Source organism: Grammomys surdaster, unplaced genomic scaffold, assembly GCF_004785775.1.
Source record: "Grammomys surdaster isolate TR1022 unplaced genomic scaffold, NIH_TR_1.0 202, whole genome shotgun sequence".
Classification (NCBI taxonomy): Eukaryota; Metazoa; Chordata; class Mammalia; order Rodentia; family Muridae; genus Grammomys; species Grammomys surdaster.
In genome coordinates this window covers 25606-42606 of record NW_021604647.1, presented here as the reverse complement: position 1 = coordinate 42606, position 17001 = coordinate 25606, and the positions used below count along the sequence as shown (strand labels likewise).

The window sequence follows — 17001 nt, the reverse complement described above, 5'->3', positions numbered from 1 at the left end:
TCTGCCTGCAGAGCTGTCTCTCTGGCCCTGCTCTGCTAGCATTTTGTTGAGGAGTCCTGAATCTACCCAAATGTGGGCTATCATTGGCTAGAAGCTCTGTTTCCCTGTGGTGTCTTGTCCATTTTCATGTCAGGTCTTTCAGAATCAACGGGAATGACTCTTTCTGTCTTCCCTGTGCTTCTTCTTCACGGAATCTTTAGAAGGCTGCTCCGTGCCATGGCCTTGCTCACTGAGGTCCAGCACTCAGTCAGCCACGTAATTAGAATGTAGAACACATTGCAGCATCGCCCAACCTTAGCGTCAAATGCCAACTGTATGCCGGTGCTTTGGTGGGGGCGAGATGACGCTCACATTACAGAACTGCCCTGGGCTTTTGTGGAAGGCTCTCACAATGAAGAGCACTGCCTTGGTTAAGTCCAGGAAGTGAGTGTGAGAAGATGGGGGAGTGCACTAAACAGCAGCAGCTCCTTCAGACAATGTCGGCTATCAGGAGGCCACAGTGTTCCAAGTGTCCCTGTATATCTGGAATGTCCTCATCTGAGTGAGTCATGCAGACTGCATCCTAAGATTCCAGTGTTCACCCTTAAACTTGAACATTCATGTGTACGAACATACAGATTTTTGTAGTATATTTATAACACTATCATTATCAAATATAATCATAGTTGTATGTTTATTTTATTACATATACATACTAACTATATTAGATATGCATTGTAGATTAAATATATAAAGTTCTGGGAGAAACGTTCCTGCCTTGGTTTTGCCCGACTTGGCTTCACTGGTCTATTGTCTCTCTGTCAACAAGTCCACACCTCATCACATATGTATTGCCACACATACATATATGAGAACTACATATGGTCTTTAATCTTTTGACCCTCCCAAGTGCCAGGATTACAGGCATGGGTCACCAAGCCTAGCTGCTACTTTTGCTTTCAATCTGAGAAGAGCAGAAAGAAAAAGACTCCTCAGAGCTAAGCATAAGTGGACTCTGGAGATTTTATGCGAGAGCTGGACTAGGCACCCTGATGGTGGGGATGCTAGTGAGAAGTACAGAGTGCTGTTGGCTATCACGAGTGGAGAATCCATGTTGGAGTCCCTTAAGAATGTCCAAGTCCTGTCAGGTGCTCTGAAGCTGTCACTGACATTTGAAGGGCACTCCTGCTGTAGAGCTGCAAGCCGTTTTCTGACGCTGGCTACTGTCTTTTTATGGGATACTACCAGACAATAGCTTTGTAAATTCTGCCAGTTCACAGAACACACTCAGAAGGCTGCCCCCTCTTGCCTATTGTGTGCAAGGTGTTTACTGCCACCCCATTGAGGTTTAGAGATTGCCAAAGCCACTCGGCCAGACCCCTGTCTTCTTCTCACTGTGCTGGACCCCATGGTGGGGACCTGGACGTGATCCAATTTTACTAACTGCTGCGGGGCAGCATCAGCCTTGGCCCTAACAGCCACCTGGACCCAGAGAAGGGGCTCAGCAGGTGGTAGAGCAGGCTTCCTCTCCTAGAGAGGTGGATCGAAATATGGAATAAGCCCTAGGACCCTGGTCAGATCTGGTGTCGACGATGGAAGTTTACCAGCTTAGAGGGTTATTCTGGTGTGTAAAGCTGTGGGGGGGCCCTGTACAGAACCCCACAAGGGATGTGAGTTGTGAGGCTCGGATTTACCAGGTTTACCAGGCGCCTGGCAGCGAGGGGCGGGCCCTGCACGCAGGCGTTGTAAACTAGCGGGGCAGGCGCAGTGCGCACGGTGGCAGCTACGGCGACAGCAGGTGGGTCGCAGCGGGTCTGGAGGGACCGCTGCTGCGGGAATGTAAATGCAAGAGAAGGCTCGGGTGTCTTGGGGCCCAGGGGCATGGCGGAGGCAGCTAGCCCCAGCAGCCGCGGCTGCGGAGCTTATGGAGAGGGGAGGTATACGACAGCAGCTTTCACATCCGGGACTCGAGGCCCTTGCAGCCCTAGCCTCCTGGCCTCAGGTGAGCTGATCCTCCAACCTAGCAGAAGAGGGGGTGATCGCTTTTCTCTGAGGCCGAGTGTCCCTTTGGCCACGTTCCCGGCTGCAGGAGCCGCTCCTGTTCCGGGTCCTGACAACCTGGCCCTGCTCCAGGGAAGCCTCCTATTTCTCCTTGCTCGCGGTGCAGCCTGTTCCAAGCCTGTTCTTAAGCAACCTCCCACTCACCCACAGAACCACCTACCTGGTTCGCAGGTCCGCTGCAGATCTGCTCCTCCCCGCCACTTTCACGGCCCTAAAGGCTGACAGGAAGGACCTCTATGCTTTCCATCCTTCTTGCCCACAGTCCCTGATACTCAACCCGTTCAAGCCTTCTAAAGTAGGTCCATGGTACAGGTGTCCTGCGCTCCTAAGGAGAGGAGGCAAGGACTGGGGTGGGCTGTCTATGAAAGAATGGAGGATGGCTGGTTATTCCTGCTGTCTGTCCTCAGTAGGTTCCAGAAGCTGGCTCAGTACTCTCTGTCTGCCATGGCCCGGGGATTGCCCAGCACTGCCCGTGTGGCACACTTCTGCCGGAAACTGAACCGTCTGAAGCCGCTAGAAGAGTCTAGCATGGAGACATCACTGCGGCGCTGCCTGTCCACACTGGACTTGACCCTACTGGGTGTGGGCGGCATGGTGGGATCTGGGCTCTATGTGCTCACAGGCACAGTGGCCAAGGACATGGCTGGCCCTGCTGTGCTCTTGTCCTTTTTAGTGGCTGCTGTAGCCTCCCTGCTGGCAGCCCTATGCTATGCAGAGTTTGGAGCCCGTGTGCCCCGTACTGGCTCTGCATATCTATTCACTTACGTGTCCATGGGGGAAATATGGGCATTCCTCATAGGCTGGAATGTGCTTCTGGAATACCTCATTGGAGGTGCCGCTGTGGCCCGCGCCTGGAGTGGCTATTTGGATGCCATCTTTAACCACAGTATTCGAAACTTCACAGAGTCTTACATGGGTGTCTGGCAGGTGCCCTTCCTGGCCCACTATCCAGATTTTCTGGCTGCTGGCATTTTACTTGTGGCTTCTGCCTTTGTCTCCTGCGGGGCCCGGGTCTCCTCCTGGCTTAACCACACATTCTCAGCCATCAGTCTGATTGTGATCCTTTTCATCATTGTCCTGGGGTTCATCCTGGCCCGTCCTCACAACTGGAGTGCAGAAGAAGGTGGTTTTGTACCCTTCGGCTTCTCTGGCATCCTGGCTGGCACAGCCACCTGTTTCTATGCCTTTGTGGGCTTTGATGTCATTGCTGCTTCCAGTGAAGAAGCCAAAAACCCACGGTGGGCCGTGCCCATGGCCATTGCCATCTCCCTTGGCCTGGCAGCTGGTGCCTATATTCTGGTCTCCGCTGTGTTAACCCTCATGGTACCTTGGCACAGCTTGGACCCTGACTCGGCACTTGCTGATGCTTTCTACAGGCGGGGCTACAGCTGGGCTGGCTTCATTGTGGCAGTTGGCTCTATCTGTGGTAAGGAACCCTTCTGGGCAGGGTGGGAGGGGACAAGGTAGAGGGGCCTGCCCCAAACTCCTCAAAATACTTCTATTTATGCCCCAGTTTTACTACTTGTGCAATGAGTTGATGAAAACACTAAGTTTTAGAGACTTGTTGGCAGACCTTCTCCCCACAAATTGTACACAGAACATCAGTCTGGGAGTGCACGCTTACAGGTCCTTGCCAGGCAGACCTCAAGCTCTCAAAAGGTTCATTAATTGGCCTGAACAGAAGTGTCCCAGTCCTAGGGGGGAGGTGAGAAGCCAATACCCTCAGTACGCATCCTTCCTGTGAGCCTCGCAGTGGCCCCTCTGAGCATATCTGCTGTGCTGATTGCCCCCTGTGCTCTGCTGCAGCCATGAACACGGTCCTGCTCAGCAACCTCTTCTCCCTGCCGCGCATTGTCTATGCCATGGCTGCTGATGGGCTCTTCTTCCAGGCCTTTGCCCGTGTACACCCCCAGACACAGGTGCCTGTGGTAGGAATCCTGGTGTTTGGCGTCCTCATGGCTCTCCTGGCACTGCTGCTGGACCTTGAGGCACTGGTCCAGTTCCTGTCCATCGGCACCCTGCTGGCCTATACCTTTGTAGCCACCAGTATCATTGTGCTGCGTTTCCAGAAAACTTCTCCACCCAGCTCCCCTGGCCTAGCCAGCCCTGGCCCCACAGCTAAGAAGTATGACTCCTTCTCAGACCATATACAGTTAGTGGGTGCTGCACAGACCTCAATGTCTGAGCCTGGGCAGCTGCGACCAGCCCTGAAGCCCTTCCTGGGCTTCCTGGATGGATGCAGCCCTGGAACTGCTGTGGCCTGGGCGCTTGGCATCTTGGTGGCCTCAGCTATCTCTCTAGCATGTGTGCTGGTCTTCGGGAACTCAGACCTGCACCTCCCACAGTGGGGCTATGTCTTGCTGCTGGTCATCACTGGTGCTGTCTTTCTGTCCAGCCTCCTGGTCCTAGGGGCTCACCAGCAGCAAAAGAAGCAAGATACTTTCCAGGTACGCCCCATCCCCCACCCCATGCCTCTCTGACACTGTTCCTTCTCAGTCCTCCCTGTTCCCTCTCACCCAGCCTCTTAGGCTACCTGAGAATGCACATGGGCTCATGGGGTTAGGGAGATAGGTTTGTCCATTCTTACTTGCTCCAGCTTCCTGCATGGTGTGGGTACACATGGCTCCAACTCTCCAGAGATGAGGAAGGGTTCTGTGAATTTCCAGTCAGCCTCTGGACTGGTTTATGTATCCAACAGCCAAGCTCAGCCTCACCCTTGCACCCTCAGATCCCTTTGGTGCCACTGACTCCTGCTCTGAGCATCCTTCTCAACATTTGCCTCATGCTGAAGCTGAGCTACCTGACCTGGCTACGCTTTATCTTCTGGCTGCTGGTTGGTGAGTGGGGACTGGCTTGGACCCAAGTATATTACAATGGGGAGGACAAAGAGATCAGATGGGGCTGAGACCTGCCCCTCATGCTCACGCTCAACCTGCAGGGCTTGTCGTGTATTTTGGCTATGGCATCTGGCACAGCAAGGAAAACCAGAGGGAGCCATTGGAGCTGACTACTGCACACTACGTGGTCTTCCCCAGCGGCAGCCTGGAGGAAACTGTGCAAACTGTACAGCCCACTAGCGAGTCACCAGTCCAGGGGTCAGGTTGTACTGAGTAGCTGGCCATGGAGACTGGCTCACAGAGGTCTCCACGTCCTCAACACCCAGAGGCCAGAAGGATTGGCAGCTGCCTACTCAAGAAAGCTTGGGTTTGAAGCCTGCCCAAACTGGGCTGGGAGTGTTCTCAGAGCCTCAACGCAGGAACTGAGTCTTCGCTCATCATGGAACAGGCCGTGGCTAGTGCTGGTGTGGACTCATTGCCCACTGTCTTCCTGTTTATGATTAACTCTGGATTCCTGGGCAAGTGGGGCAGAGTGGGCAGGGAAGTGGCTTTAGCTCCTGAGACCCAGAATAATAACTAATCAGCTAGTGTTGTGACCAGCTATCATGTACACTGTGGTATTCTTCATAGCACTGAGGTCTCACTTGCCTGGAGAACCAAGCAGTTGTCCCTAGTCCACAGCAGAGACACAGAAGGCCTGCCAAAGTCTCTCTGAGGGGGATAGCTTCATGTACAGAAGAGGGGCATGTGACAAGACAGGAACAGATTTCTGACATGTCCTCAGCAAGGGTGTACGTGTGCATACATGTGAATGAGTGTGTTATGTGTGCATGTGTGCGTGTGCATGTGTGTGCACACATGTGTGTTCATATGTGAGTGTGTGTGTGTGTGTGAGTGCATGTGTGTGTGGTACTTGATATGGGAACCATGGCCTTGAGATTGTTAGATAAGCATACCACTACTGACATATAGCCCCCAGATCCCTGACATGTCCTCTAGCAGGGAATATATATTACAATCTGGACTCAAAATAGGAAACTCGAAAAGACATGGGCTGTCAGGATCTTTTGGCTTTCCTGGGCTCCCAGGGCTCAAAACATGTGCCCAAGGTCTGCCTAGGGACATCGAAATGCACTGAACAAGCACATGCCCCCAAGACACTCTCCCCAGCCCATTCCTGAACACCCAGGCAGTCACCCTTGCAGTACACACTGTGTACAGGCTGAGTTAACCAATGTTTCCAAGTTCAGGCTCCTGGCCACAGCTCACTCTCTTATTGTCTCTGTATACCCTAGAAATGTTTTCAGATGAAGCCCTTGGGTTTATCTCTGGGGCAACCGTGGGAAGTGGGCTTGGATTACATTAGTGGTACACTTGGGTAGGCGTGGATGCACAGGCACTTGGGCCTGCAGCCACTACTTCCAGGTGGCTGTGCGGCTACAGTTCAGAGAGGGAGAAAGCCCTAGGTATAGACTGGGGTCCCCATGGCTGGGCTCTGTCTAAGGTGGCCATCTCCCTTTTCTCGTTCCTCCCTTTAAGAACTACACAGAAAGCTAAGCAGCATTGGCAAGCTTTACTTCAGCAGTGATATCAGGGTTCTGTGGATCCCCCTTCTCCCAGAACTACTCTGTCCATGTGAACCACCTCCAGGAGCCACGCCTTCCCACACCAGCCCTTTGCAGGCCACAGCCCGGGCTGAGAGGCACTAGGATTCCAAAAGCTTTTTGGAGGCTGTGGAAGCCTGGAGATCCCAGCTGGTGCTGCTGTCTTCAACTCAGCCTTGGCATTCCCTTGGTGACCACACATCCACAACAAAACTTCTTCTTTACTTCCCAGGATGCACACTTCCTAAACTGTGCCCCACACTGGGACCAAGAAAGTTTCTGCAGCCTGTCCTTGCCATCCTTTCTATGGGCTCTGGCACATGGGGAAATCTCACTAAGGGAAGAATCAAGGCCTCACAGATCCAGAACCAGTCATCTCTAAGGAACCTCAGTGTCCTTCATGAAGAACATACCTCAAAACTATGGCACTCTGGCTGGGGCCAGAGGCAGGTGCTTCAGAGTATGCTGAGGTGGCCGGGACTGACTTGATGCAGTAAATCCTAGCTGTGCAGCCTCTCACACCTTAGGCTCCTGAGAAACCTGGTAGCCAGGGCCGGGGTGGGGGGGGTTAGTGCAAGGGGGAGCTTGAACTGGATGGCAGAGTCCCCTAGCAGACATATAGGAAGTTCCAAGAACACCAGCCACCACTCATTCAGACACATTGTGTGCCCCCACCCCAAGCTGAACCTAGGAGGGAGTCTGCATGCAGAGTCTGGTAGAATTACCCCGACCCCCTTTCCAGTCCTGCTGAAGCTTTGTCCTCGATATTCCCAAGCCAGAACCCTCCTCCTTCCCAAGCCCTGAACTCTCCAGCAGGGAGAGAGTGTAAACCTCAGGAATGGACAGGCCAATGTGTGACAGTTATCCAGACAGGCCACTGCTGCATGGATGCCTGGCTCCCAACAGCAGGAGCATGGAGCAGGTGCCAACCACTCCTAAAACACTTAGGCAGCAGGGTCAGCAGGTGAGAAAGCCAGCTCAGTCATTGTTGGTAGTTGCCTTCGGGGCTCTTGCCTACAACAACAGATTAGGAATCAAGCTAGCATCCCCCAAAGTGTGGTAGAACCCAGTATTCAGACAGGGTGACCTCAGCTCTGGGACACAAAAAGGCCCACAACTCACCTCTTCATACTTGGTCCTCCAGTAGAAACTGGCCTCTCTATCCACATACAATAGCAGCAGGTCACAGAGGAAGGTGACCTGGAAGAGGCAGAGTTCTCAACTTGCCCTCCCTCCACCAGCCAAGCCCCCGCCCAAGAAACAATATGCAGATCTAGTGGGTGCCAGCAGGCTCTAGCTGGTGGTTACTGCAGCCAAAGAGAACCTTAGGTGGTTAAACTCACCACGCCCAGCCAAGCTGCTCCTGTGCCCAGTGTGATGGCCGTAGGGATGAGCGCAAACTTCCCTGCCTGAGAGATCTGGGATGAACCTCTCGGGCTGTGGCTGTCCTCCCAAACCTCCACAAATCCCTTCCCTGGTCTGAACTTTACCTGCCCAGTGACAAGAATGTCAAAACGGATCCCATAGAGCTTCAGCAGGCTCCGGGCCTCCACGCCTGAGGCTGCCCACCAGTGATTGGCTGTTCTGGGGATAGCAGAGAAGACTCCAGTGTTTGCATGCTGCATCCCAGGCTAGATTATCCACTGACTCTACCTGGTTCTGAGTCCTAAGGCTCCACATAGATTTTAAGGACAAAACCTGAACCTGAGCTGGGCCTGACTGGAGGGAGAGCCCTGCTTCTGAGGGTCAGAGAAGGGCATGAAGCATGCTGGGATAGATCCTGGTGGCTCGGGTCTGGGAGAAGGAAGGCAGGATAGCCATGAGGGCTGGTGGAACTCTGAGGCAAGGATGTCTTTCAGCACAGAACCAGGGCAGAAAGTGATGCAGGTGCTGAGGCGGGCTGAGAAGAGTCGTCCCAGCAGAGAGGTGCCAGCAAGGGCCGGAAGGCAGAGAAGCCCACCGCAGAAGGTAGTACAAAGTGGGAGCCAAGCACAGTGACTCACAGTTGGTAGGCCTGTGACCACCTGTGCACACCTGTGTGATAAAATGATATTACCTGGCAGGAAGAGCCCGGGATTCTCTTGGGAAACTAACCGATATGACAATATTTGTAATTTAAGATCTGTGGATGCTTCTGGGATCAGAAAATTAAAACTTCAGGAACACTAAAACACAGTGGGGAAACACAAAATGTTAAATTTAATCTACCAATAGCTTTTTCCTACTTCCTTCTTTCTCCTCCTACCTCTGTCCTCCCTTCCCTCCCTCTCTTCCTTTCTCTTTTCTCCTCGCTCCTCCTCCTCCTCCTTCACCAGGTTGCCTCAGATTGTCTATAAGAATGGCTCTGCATTCCTAATCTTCCCTTCTCTGCCTCCTGAGGGCTGGGATTAGGAATCACAAACATGTACTATTGGCCTGCTACCCAGTGTCCAGAGTTGTTGGTGACGATGGGATGGTGGTGGGAACATTCCTGGACAGTGTTGGGAAGGACGAGCACCTGTATCTAATAGTTACTCTCAAATAGCTCTGAGGCTCAGGTCCAATCCCTCGTGCTGCCAAGGAAAGGAAAGGCAATTCTAGCAAACCGTGCTGCCAAGGAAAGAAAAGGCGATTCTAGCAAACCCGGTGTGGTGATTTGAATCAAAATGATCCTCATAGACTCGTGTGTGAAAGCTTGGTCCATAGGGACTAGCACTATTTATTAGGAGGTGTGGCCTTGCTGGAGTAGATGTGGCCTTGTTGGATGAAGTGCCGTATTGTGAAGGTGAGCTTTGAAGTCTCCTATGCTCAAGCTATACCCAGTGTGGCACACAGTCTCCTTCCACTGCCTATAGAACTCTCCTCTTCTAGTACCATGTCTGCCTGCACTCCACCATGCTTCCTTCCATGATGCTAATAGCCTAACTCTCTGAAACTGCAAGCAAGCCCCAAAGATGTTTCCTTTATAAGAGTTCCCACGGTCATTATGTCCCTTCACAGCAATGAAGAAACCAGAAGTATGTGAATCTTTGTTTTACTAGTCTGAGTTTTTCTACAGAATTTTTTTGGGGGAAGTTTTTTAGATAAAATCCCATAGAGAAATTAAAAAATTAAAAGTGTCTTTGCTCTAGGTAAACATGGTCATCTGGGAGAGGCTAGGAAAAGATCTTCAGGTGGAGAACAGGCAAGTGAGGGAAGTAAGGTGGAGCCCAGGACTGAGAACAGCCCAGGATCCTTGTATACACAGCAGAGACCCTGAGTCTGAGCTGGATGTGCTCTGTTCTGGTGATCACAGAGAAATAGGTGGAGGGAGCACTAGACCAGGAGCAGTAGCCAGCACAGCAGTAAGGGCCATACCTGAAATTGTACCTCTTCTCCTGCAGCTGGAAAGAGTACTGGGGACAGCAGTCAGAGCCTTTCATGTCCAGATTGCAATCCCAGTGGACGCTGATGCCCACAGCACCACCCTGTACACAACACATCCTGTTCCACTGGTATATGGGCCTGAGAACCTGCCTCTGAGCTGCAGGACTCTACCCCAGATGACTTACCAGCAATGCCAGGTCCTCAAAGTCCCCTCCAGCCATGGCCACAAGGTCCCCGATGCGGAACACTGGGCAGTACGGACTGGAGAGTGGATCATAGAGACAATGCTTGAAATAGGTGTTGTCCCAGGTATCTAAGGCATTGGTTCTAGAAAAGACATTGATAACATTCAGATGACTCAGGAGGCATGAGGGAACTGGGCTCAACCAAGACCTGCCCCTGCTACCTGGAGAAGTTGAATTTGCTGAAGGTTACAGTATTTTTGATGAAGAGTGTGAAGTTCTTGGCCTGAACTAGCAGGGGCTTCCTGAAGATAGATAGAATACTGGCATCATTTTGCTTATAATGGGACCCTGTCCTGGGAGAGAGAGGAGACTTACCTGGGCACAGCACCACTCTCCACTGGGCACCAGCTCCAGATCTCACAGGTCCTGTGGGTTCCATTGAACACTACACACTGACCAGTCTTTGTGCCTTGAAAACACAACATGAGCGTCAAGGCCTCAGATCTCCATGGGTCCTGAGGATGTCGCGGGGTATGGGCTTGTCAGCAGAATGGGATGAAGCACAGACAAGTTCACCAGGGCCTGCATTCGGGACCTCAGTATTCCCTCCCCTTCCCACATTCTAGCAGAGGCACAAAAGGTCCAAACCCACAGTTACCATGGCTGTATGTCCCTGTCTCCCCTTCAGGACAGTCTTCATCAGCCCAGCAGTTAGCCAGAGGAACGGAAGGATGCTGAGGAAGGTAAGAGAGACCCTTGTCACCAATAGCACAGACTCAGCATCACAGATTGCAAAGACAAGAACCTCAGCTTCCTCCAGGGTAGCCTGGGTCTGGACGCATAGGGAAGGTACAAACTACAACCAGGGAGAGAAGAGCCATCAGCAACATGGTGAAATGGTAGTACAGAACTATGTGCCCAGAGCAGAGCCCCGCTCTCCTGACAGTCCTGCCCGTGATAGGTCACTGAGGTCCAGCTCTTCTGTCTAGCTGGAATAACAGAGCAGGGGTGGGGTGCTAAAGAACCATAGAAGGACAAACTGGTGACACTCAGTATGTGTGGTGTAGCTATCAAAGAGCAGGGCCTAAGGTCATAGGGACCTATACAGGGTAGAAAGCCTTTTCTGCCAAACATGGACATTGTGACTACATAAGGCCAAAGAGTCATGGGGGAGCTCTACAAGGGAAAGGTAGGTGAGCTTCCTGGGGGTCTCTGACCCAAGAGAGGAAGCAGCCTTGAGCTTCAGGGCCCTCTGGGAGGACCATAACACCATGGAAGCAAGAATGGCTGAGGGATTGAAAAGCCATAAGGAGACTTAGGACTTTTGTGAAGCTATGATCCAATGCCAAGGTCGGAGGACAGCCACCTTCTCTGGTCTGTTGTCCCAACCTGTGTCTATGTCTCCAAACCCTTCAGACTCCTCTCAGACTCTGTGATGAGAGGTGGGCACCTCTATGCAGCAGCCCAAAAGATGAGAGGCCAAGGATCTCTTCCGTGTACTCACTCTGGCTCATCCACCAAGTCCAGGTTCTTAGCAGGACTCAGAGGGTCCATGGGATTTTGGGTTGTCCTTTCTATAACCTAGCCCAGATCTGGTCTCCAGCCACACTGAGCAACAGGAATGTATCCTGAGACACCTCATCCCCTTAAACATGGGCTCCTGCTGCCTTAGCATCTGGCTGCAGCCACACTGATCATATCACCAGCTCCTTTAAGATTTAGTCCTTTAGCCGGGTGGTGGTGGCGCACGCCTTTAATCCCAGCACTTGGGAGGCAGAGGCAGGCGGATTTCTGAGTTCGAGGCCAGCCTGGTCTACAGAGTGAGTTCCAGGACAGCCAGGACTAAACAGAGAAACCCTGTCTCGGAAAAAAAAAAAAAAAAGATTTAGTCCTTGCATTTCCTGAGTCTCCCCACTGTGGCCTCTGCCCTGTGTGAGGATCATGGAGCCTGCTGCCTTGGCTGGACAATAACTGCAACTTGAGGTACAGGGGGTTGGAGTTCTGCCAGCACAGCACAGGGCCTATCCTAGATGCCTGGCATGGAGAGTAGGTGTCAAGAAAGGTGTGCAGAGGGATATGACACTTGGGATGAGCATGTGCTTGGAGAAGCCAGGTCACTAATCTTCCAAGAAGATTGGGCAAGAACTCTGCTTATTCTCAGGAAACCTGGTCATCAGGTCTGGTGAGCAACTGCCCAGTTACTGGAAGTTCACAAGAAGGATCAAGAGCCTCAGTCAGGGAAAGAGGGAGGACCATATGCTTTCTAAGAAGTTGACATGAAGGTTTGGTGACATTTTAGAGCTGTCTGCATGCTTCTAAAAGTGTGAATATTGTCTAGGCTCCCTGAGGGAGAATCATCCTTTGTACACATATGTCACCTCCTCTGTGGATAAGCATCAACCATGGACAAGTGACAGTCCCTGTAACTGTGATGTGACCAAATACCAGAGCCTAAAGTCCAGCTGAGCAGAGGTTGGTGTTGAATGTGGTGCATGCATATGAGATGGATCCTAACTGTTCACACAGAAATCCTGGTTGGTGAGAGCTAATGTGCTCTCTGAAAGATTGTCTGGAATATTCCCTGACAAGGGGAACAGGTGAGATTGGGAGTGGATGTGTGGGTGCCCCCATGGCTGCATGAGAATGTAAGAATGGGGGAGAAGGACAAAACAGGAACACCCAGAGATCATATATCGCCCGAAGGCAAAGCAGAGTGTGCTAGTTTGTTCCTCAGATGACACTGGACTAATGCACTAATAAAAGCTGGCAAAGAGGAGAAGTGATCTTCCAGCTTGCCTCTTGCCATTAACGCTCAGGTGAGTGTATGCCTGGCTGTAACCCAGAGGCAGGACCAGCATGGAAAAGACAGTGGACATTTCAATGAAACTGTCCCATTCAGAGGTCTGGTATTGTGAAGGTTGGAGACCCCAAGGGGTGTCCTCAGATACTGTGCCTGTAACTCATACCTGGGTTACCCTTGGGCATGTGACTGAACGTGTGGAGCCTTAATCATCTGTTTAAGGGGAGTTAAATATTCCTGGTGGACAGCGGATGTAAAGACTTGGTGAAATGACTTCTAGAAAAATGTAGCCCTTTTCCTGAAATAGACATACCAAGTTGGGGCTGAGCTTTGAGCTATGTGAAGGGGACAGGGCTGATAAGAGAAATAGGGGTGTATTAGAGACTCTGGACAAACTTACCTCTGGACATCTGCCCTGGACTTGAGCTGGTGTCACAAGGAAGTTGGTTACCAGGAAGAACACGTTCTCTCCCTAGAAGGCAAGGCTGGAGGTTGACCTTAGCTGAGAGGCTAGACGCTGATGGCCTGATTTGTTTGCTTTCTGTTGCTGTCAATGCTGGGAATGGAACTCAGAGGTATAGCCCAGCCTAGGTAGCCTGGATTTTGTGGGAATAGTTCTTGGCCCTTACCAACTTTGTCCTGCAGAAAGCAGTGTCCGGCGGCGGCGAGGCGAGTGGAGCTGGCTAGGGTTACGGCCTCTTCTGAACCAGAGAGTGACAGGCTCTGTCTATATCTTCCATACAAGTTTCATTTCAAATTCTCATGCACTCAACCCAAAGTGGGGACAGAGAGCCTGCTGATCATAGGTAGAACAGCACTAGCACTGGTGTGCGTGTGTGCACATGTGTGCGCATGCATATGTGTGTGTGTGTGTGTGTGTGTGTGTGTGCCCACATGCACTCCCACAGAAAGCTGCCGCCACCTGGAGCCAACAGGTGGTGTAGCTGCCTGAGTCACACCATGCTCCGGTATGTACCCCTCAGTTATGCCTACAGGGAACCACAATTAGTCAGTGAGTCACAGAACTAATTTGGAATGGAATTGGTTTACTGTTTGTGTCCTATCTGGGGTATACAGACATTTGCTTATGTCTCCTCTGGAAATGTCATACAACCCCTGGTAATTGGGGCTAAATCATCTAGGTGGGAGGAGAAGAGAAGATGTTCCCTAAGAGGAACAAGCAGGGGCATGTGAGTGCTGTGGGTGAAAGGAGTCAGATTGTACTGTGACAGGCAAAGATAGGGAAAGGGGCAGTGCATAAACCACAGGACACCCACCCCCAGCCGCTTCCGCATTACCTCTTTCCAAGACAAAGGCTTGATGAACTTTTTTTTTTTTCCTGACAGAAAGGTCCCCATCTGGATGAATGGTCTAGACCAGTCTAGTTATGTTCAAAGCTGGTCTGGAGCTTGTCTCAGCTTGCATGAACCTCTGGACCTATCAGCTTTTTCTTTTAAGCTGATAGTCCAAAATTCAGGGACAGAGGCATCCATCCTATCCCACCACAGATATTTAAAACCAGCAGTCCTCCAATTGGTTTCTGAATTTCCCTCCCTCTGGTGGGAAGCCTGTCTCTTTGTGTGTGGGATGTATGCACTCTTACTCTTAATAAGACGTGTACTTACTGTGACTATGGCTTATTTCATGCCTTTCCATTCCAGTTTTGAGTACGTTTGTTGTTTGTTTGTTTGTTTTTTAAGCTTTGCTTTGTTTGGAGACAGGGTTTTTCTGTGTAGCCTTGCCTGTCCTGGAACTTGCTGTGTAGACCAGGCTGGCCTTAAAATTCAGAGCTCTACCTGTATCTGCCTTCCCAGTGCTGGGATTACAGGCATGTGCCACCACCAGCTGAACAGTTGTTTTTTTTGGGGGGGGGGTTCCGAGACAGGCTTTCTCTGTGTAGCCCTGGCTGTCCTGGAACTCACTCTGTAGACCAGGCTGGCCTCGAACTCAGAAATCCACCTGCCTCTGCCTCCCAAGTGCTGGGATTAAAGGCATGCGCCACCACCGCCCGGTCCAGGGTTCCAGGAACAGAACCTGTATTCTCTGCAAGAGCAGCCAGTGCTCTCAACAACTGAGCCATCTCTCCAGCCTTTGACTTTTAATTCTTTCACCAATGGAAAAAATGAACTTGACCCAAGATCCCTAAATGATAACAGGGGACTTCAGAAAGCTCAAGCCTGAGCCCCCAGCCTCTGCCTTTCACTTCTGAGCATAAACCGAGAGCCTAAGACACTTCATTCCTTCTCAGATATATCTCTGTGTGGGTAGTGGGTGGGGTGGGGTGGGTGGTATTTTTGTTTTTGTTTGTTTTGTCATACTAGCATTGAAGCTAGGAAGTTCTACATGCCAGGCAAGCCCTCTGCCGCCGGGCTGCATCTCTAACCTTCCTTTTAAAGGAAGTTCCGCAGGCACTGGCTTGGGAAGCTAAACATCCCTGAAAGCTGTTTCCTCAGATTGACTCAGGACCCTTCTGAGCGGCCCCTTCCCAGACCCTTCACCCACCCTCTGGCTCCTACGTCTGTCATGCACAGCAGCTGTGCGGCTGCTGGTGGTGGCTGAAGGACTCTGGCCTCCTGCAGCAGCACTGGAACCTACCTGTGATGGCTTCACAAAGTCAGCCACATCCCACAGCCGGCTCTCCAGCTCTGTAACCTGGGTTACAGAAACCCCCTTGAGTTTGGTGATGACCGAAATCTGGGGGTCTATGTCCCATTCCTGGTAGCCTTTTTTGGCCAAGAGGGCCCACCTAGGGAGAGGATGATGAACAGTAGAATATCCAGATGAGGTGTAGCTGTGCCCACACACTAGGCTCCCAGACCAACAGTGAGGGCCTCCACCCTCTGTCTAGCTGTGCCACTTGCTCTAACCCATGAACAGGTGGAGCTCTCAGATGGACCTGTCCACCATGGCCACTTTTCACAGCCTTCACACACTCAGCAAACCCAGCCCCCTCCTCAAAGACTTCAGACATCCCTCTGATGGTCTCCGAGTGGCTTAGTGCTGTGTTGCTCAGAGAATTACTGCCTCCTGCCACATCCAGGTGCCTCGGCCGAACTGCAGACTCACAGAGACCAAGATGAAGCTGAAGACAAAGCCCCTTATGTGGGCGCATGGCTTCTGCTGCCCTCTAAATGATGAAAATCCCTTCTGACTACCTCTCACCCCGCTTCGCACTTTCCCACCAGCTGGGGTTCTAAAAAGCCAACTTTTAGCCCTCGCCCAGCAAGACCCCCACACACCAGTCTCTGCAGCCTGGTCAGGGGCAGTTCTTACCCTATCACGTAGGCTAGCACTCCCAGCTGCAGCAGCCTCTGGGAGATGCCCACCCGACAGTTCCTAGTCATCACATATTTCTCTGTCTTGTAATCCAGAAACCCCCAGCTCACGAGTGCTGTTGCGGCTGCAGAAGCCATGTTCCCAGTTCCTGCTGGCTACAACTACATGAGTCAGCAGGCAGCTTCAGCCGCAGCTGAAATGGAGGCCAAGCAGCCATGCACGGGACTCAGGCCAGTGTTGTTAAAGGGACATCTCTAATTCAGTAGGATCTGGCTCCTGCCTCAGACCCAAACCCCAGCTCATGTACCCTCCCTCCCGTCCATAGTCTCTGGGTTGGACCTTACACATACAGAGAGAAAGAGACCTGTCCCTACCCACTCTGCTTTCTTATACGGTGGGCAGTCAATACGGGATAACAGAAGCCCAGAGAAGGGGCTCTGAACTCAAACTTGCAAATTCCAAGAGTACAAGTTGGGTACTTGTTGTACCCAACAACAAGTACAAGTACAACGGCTAGATCTTGAGAGAAAGCTGAGACCCTCAGGCAGTGACCGAATAGCTGTGGTCCCAGAGAAAAACTATTGCTAGGCTTCAGGTCTTCCCTAGAGTTGTCTCCTGCTCCAAGCACAGTAACTAAAACACTAGCTCTGGGGTCAGACTAAAAAAGTCTGTGAAACGAACATGAAGGAGGTGGCTACCCCTGTGTATGGCAGCAGTATGTGCGGTAGTCAGCCCTGGGAAAGAGCTTGCCAAGGTTGTGTTTCTTCTGCAAACAAAACCCAGTTCCCAGGACAACTGTGGGGTGGGAGGGAGTGGCCCTAGAGACCACTCATTGTCCGTAGATCAGATTCAACTGGTCAAGAAGGCCAGAGGAACTGCCCATATCTCTGGGAAGAGTTCCAGGCGGTGAGCTG

General features: G+C 51.7%; 2 protein-coding genes across 2 annotated transcripts; one reads left to right on the top strand and one right to left on the bottom strand.

Moving 5' to 3' along the window:
• The first annotated feature begins 2456 nt into the window (after nucleotides 1–2456).
• Nucleotides 2457–5480, top strand: Slc7a4 (solute carrier family 7 member 4). Its single transcript, XM_028770533.1, has 4 exons — nucleotides 2457–3466; nucleotides 3847–4487; nucleotides 4769–4877; nucleotides 4979–5480. The coding sequence occupies exons 1-4, from the start codon at nucleotides 2485–2487 to the stop codon at nucleotides 5152–5154; spliced, it is 1908 nt and encodes a 635-aa protein (XP_028626366.1). The 5' UTR covers nucleotides 2457–2484; the 3' UTR covers nucleotides 5155–5480.
• Nucleotides 5481–7459: 1979 nt separating this feature from the next.
• P2rx6 (purinergic receptor P2X 6) lies at nucleotides 7460–16224 on the bottom strand. Its single transcript, XM_028770529.1, has 12 exons — nucleotides 16163–16224; nucleotides 15407–15557; nucleotides 13212–13283; nucleotides 10670–10745; nucleotides 10387–10480; nucleotides 10233–10313; nucleotides 10012–10153; nucleotides 9818–9927; nucleotides 7972–8065; nucleotides 7825–7890; nucleotides 7604–7681; nucleotides 7460–7495 (listed from the first exon to the last, which is right to left on the bottom strand). The coding sequence occupies exons 1-12, from the start codon at nucleotides 16222–16224 to the stop codon at nucleotides 7460–7462; spliced, it is 1062 nt and encodes a 353-aa protein (XP_028626362.1).
• Nucleotides 16225–17001: the final 777 nt, after the last annotated feature.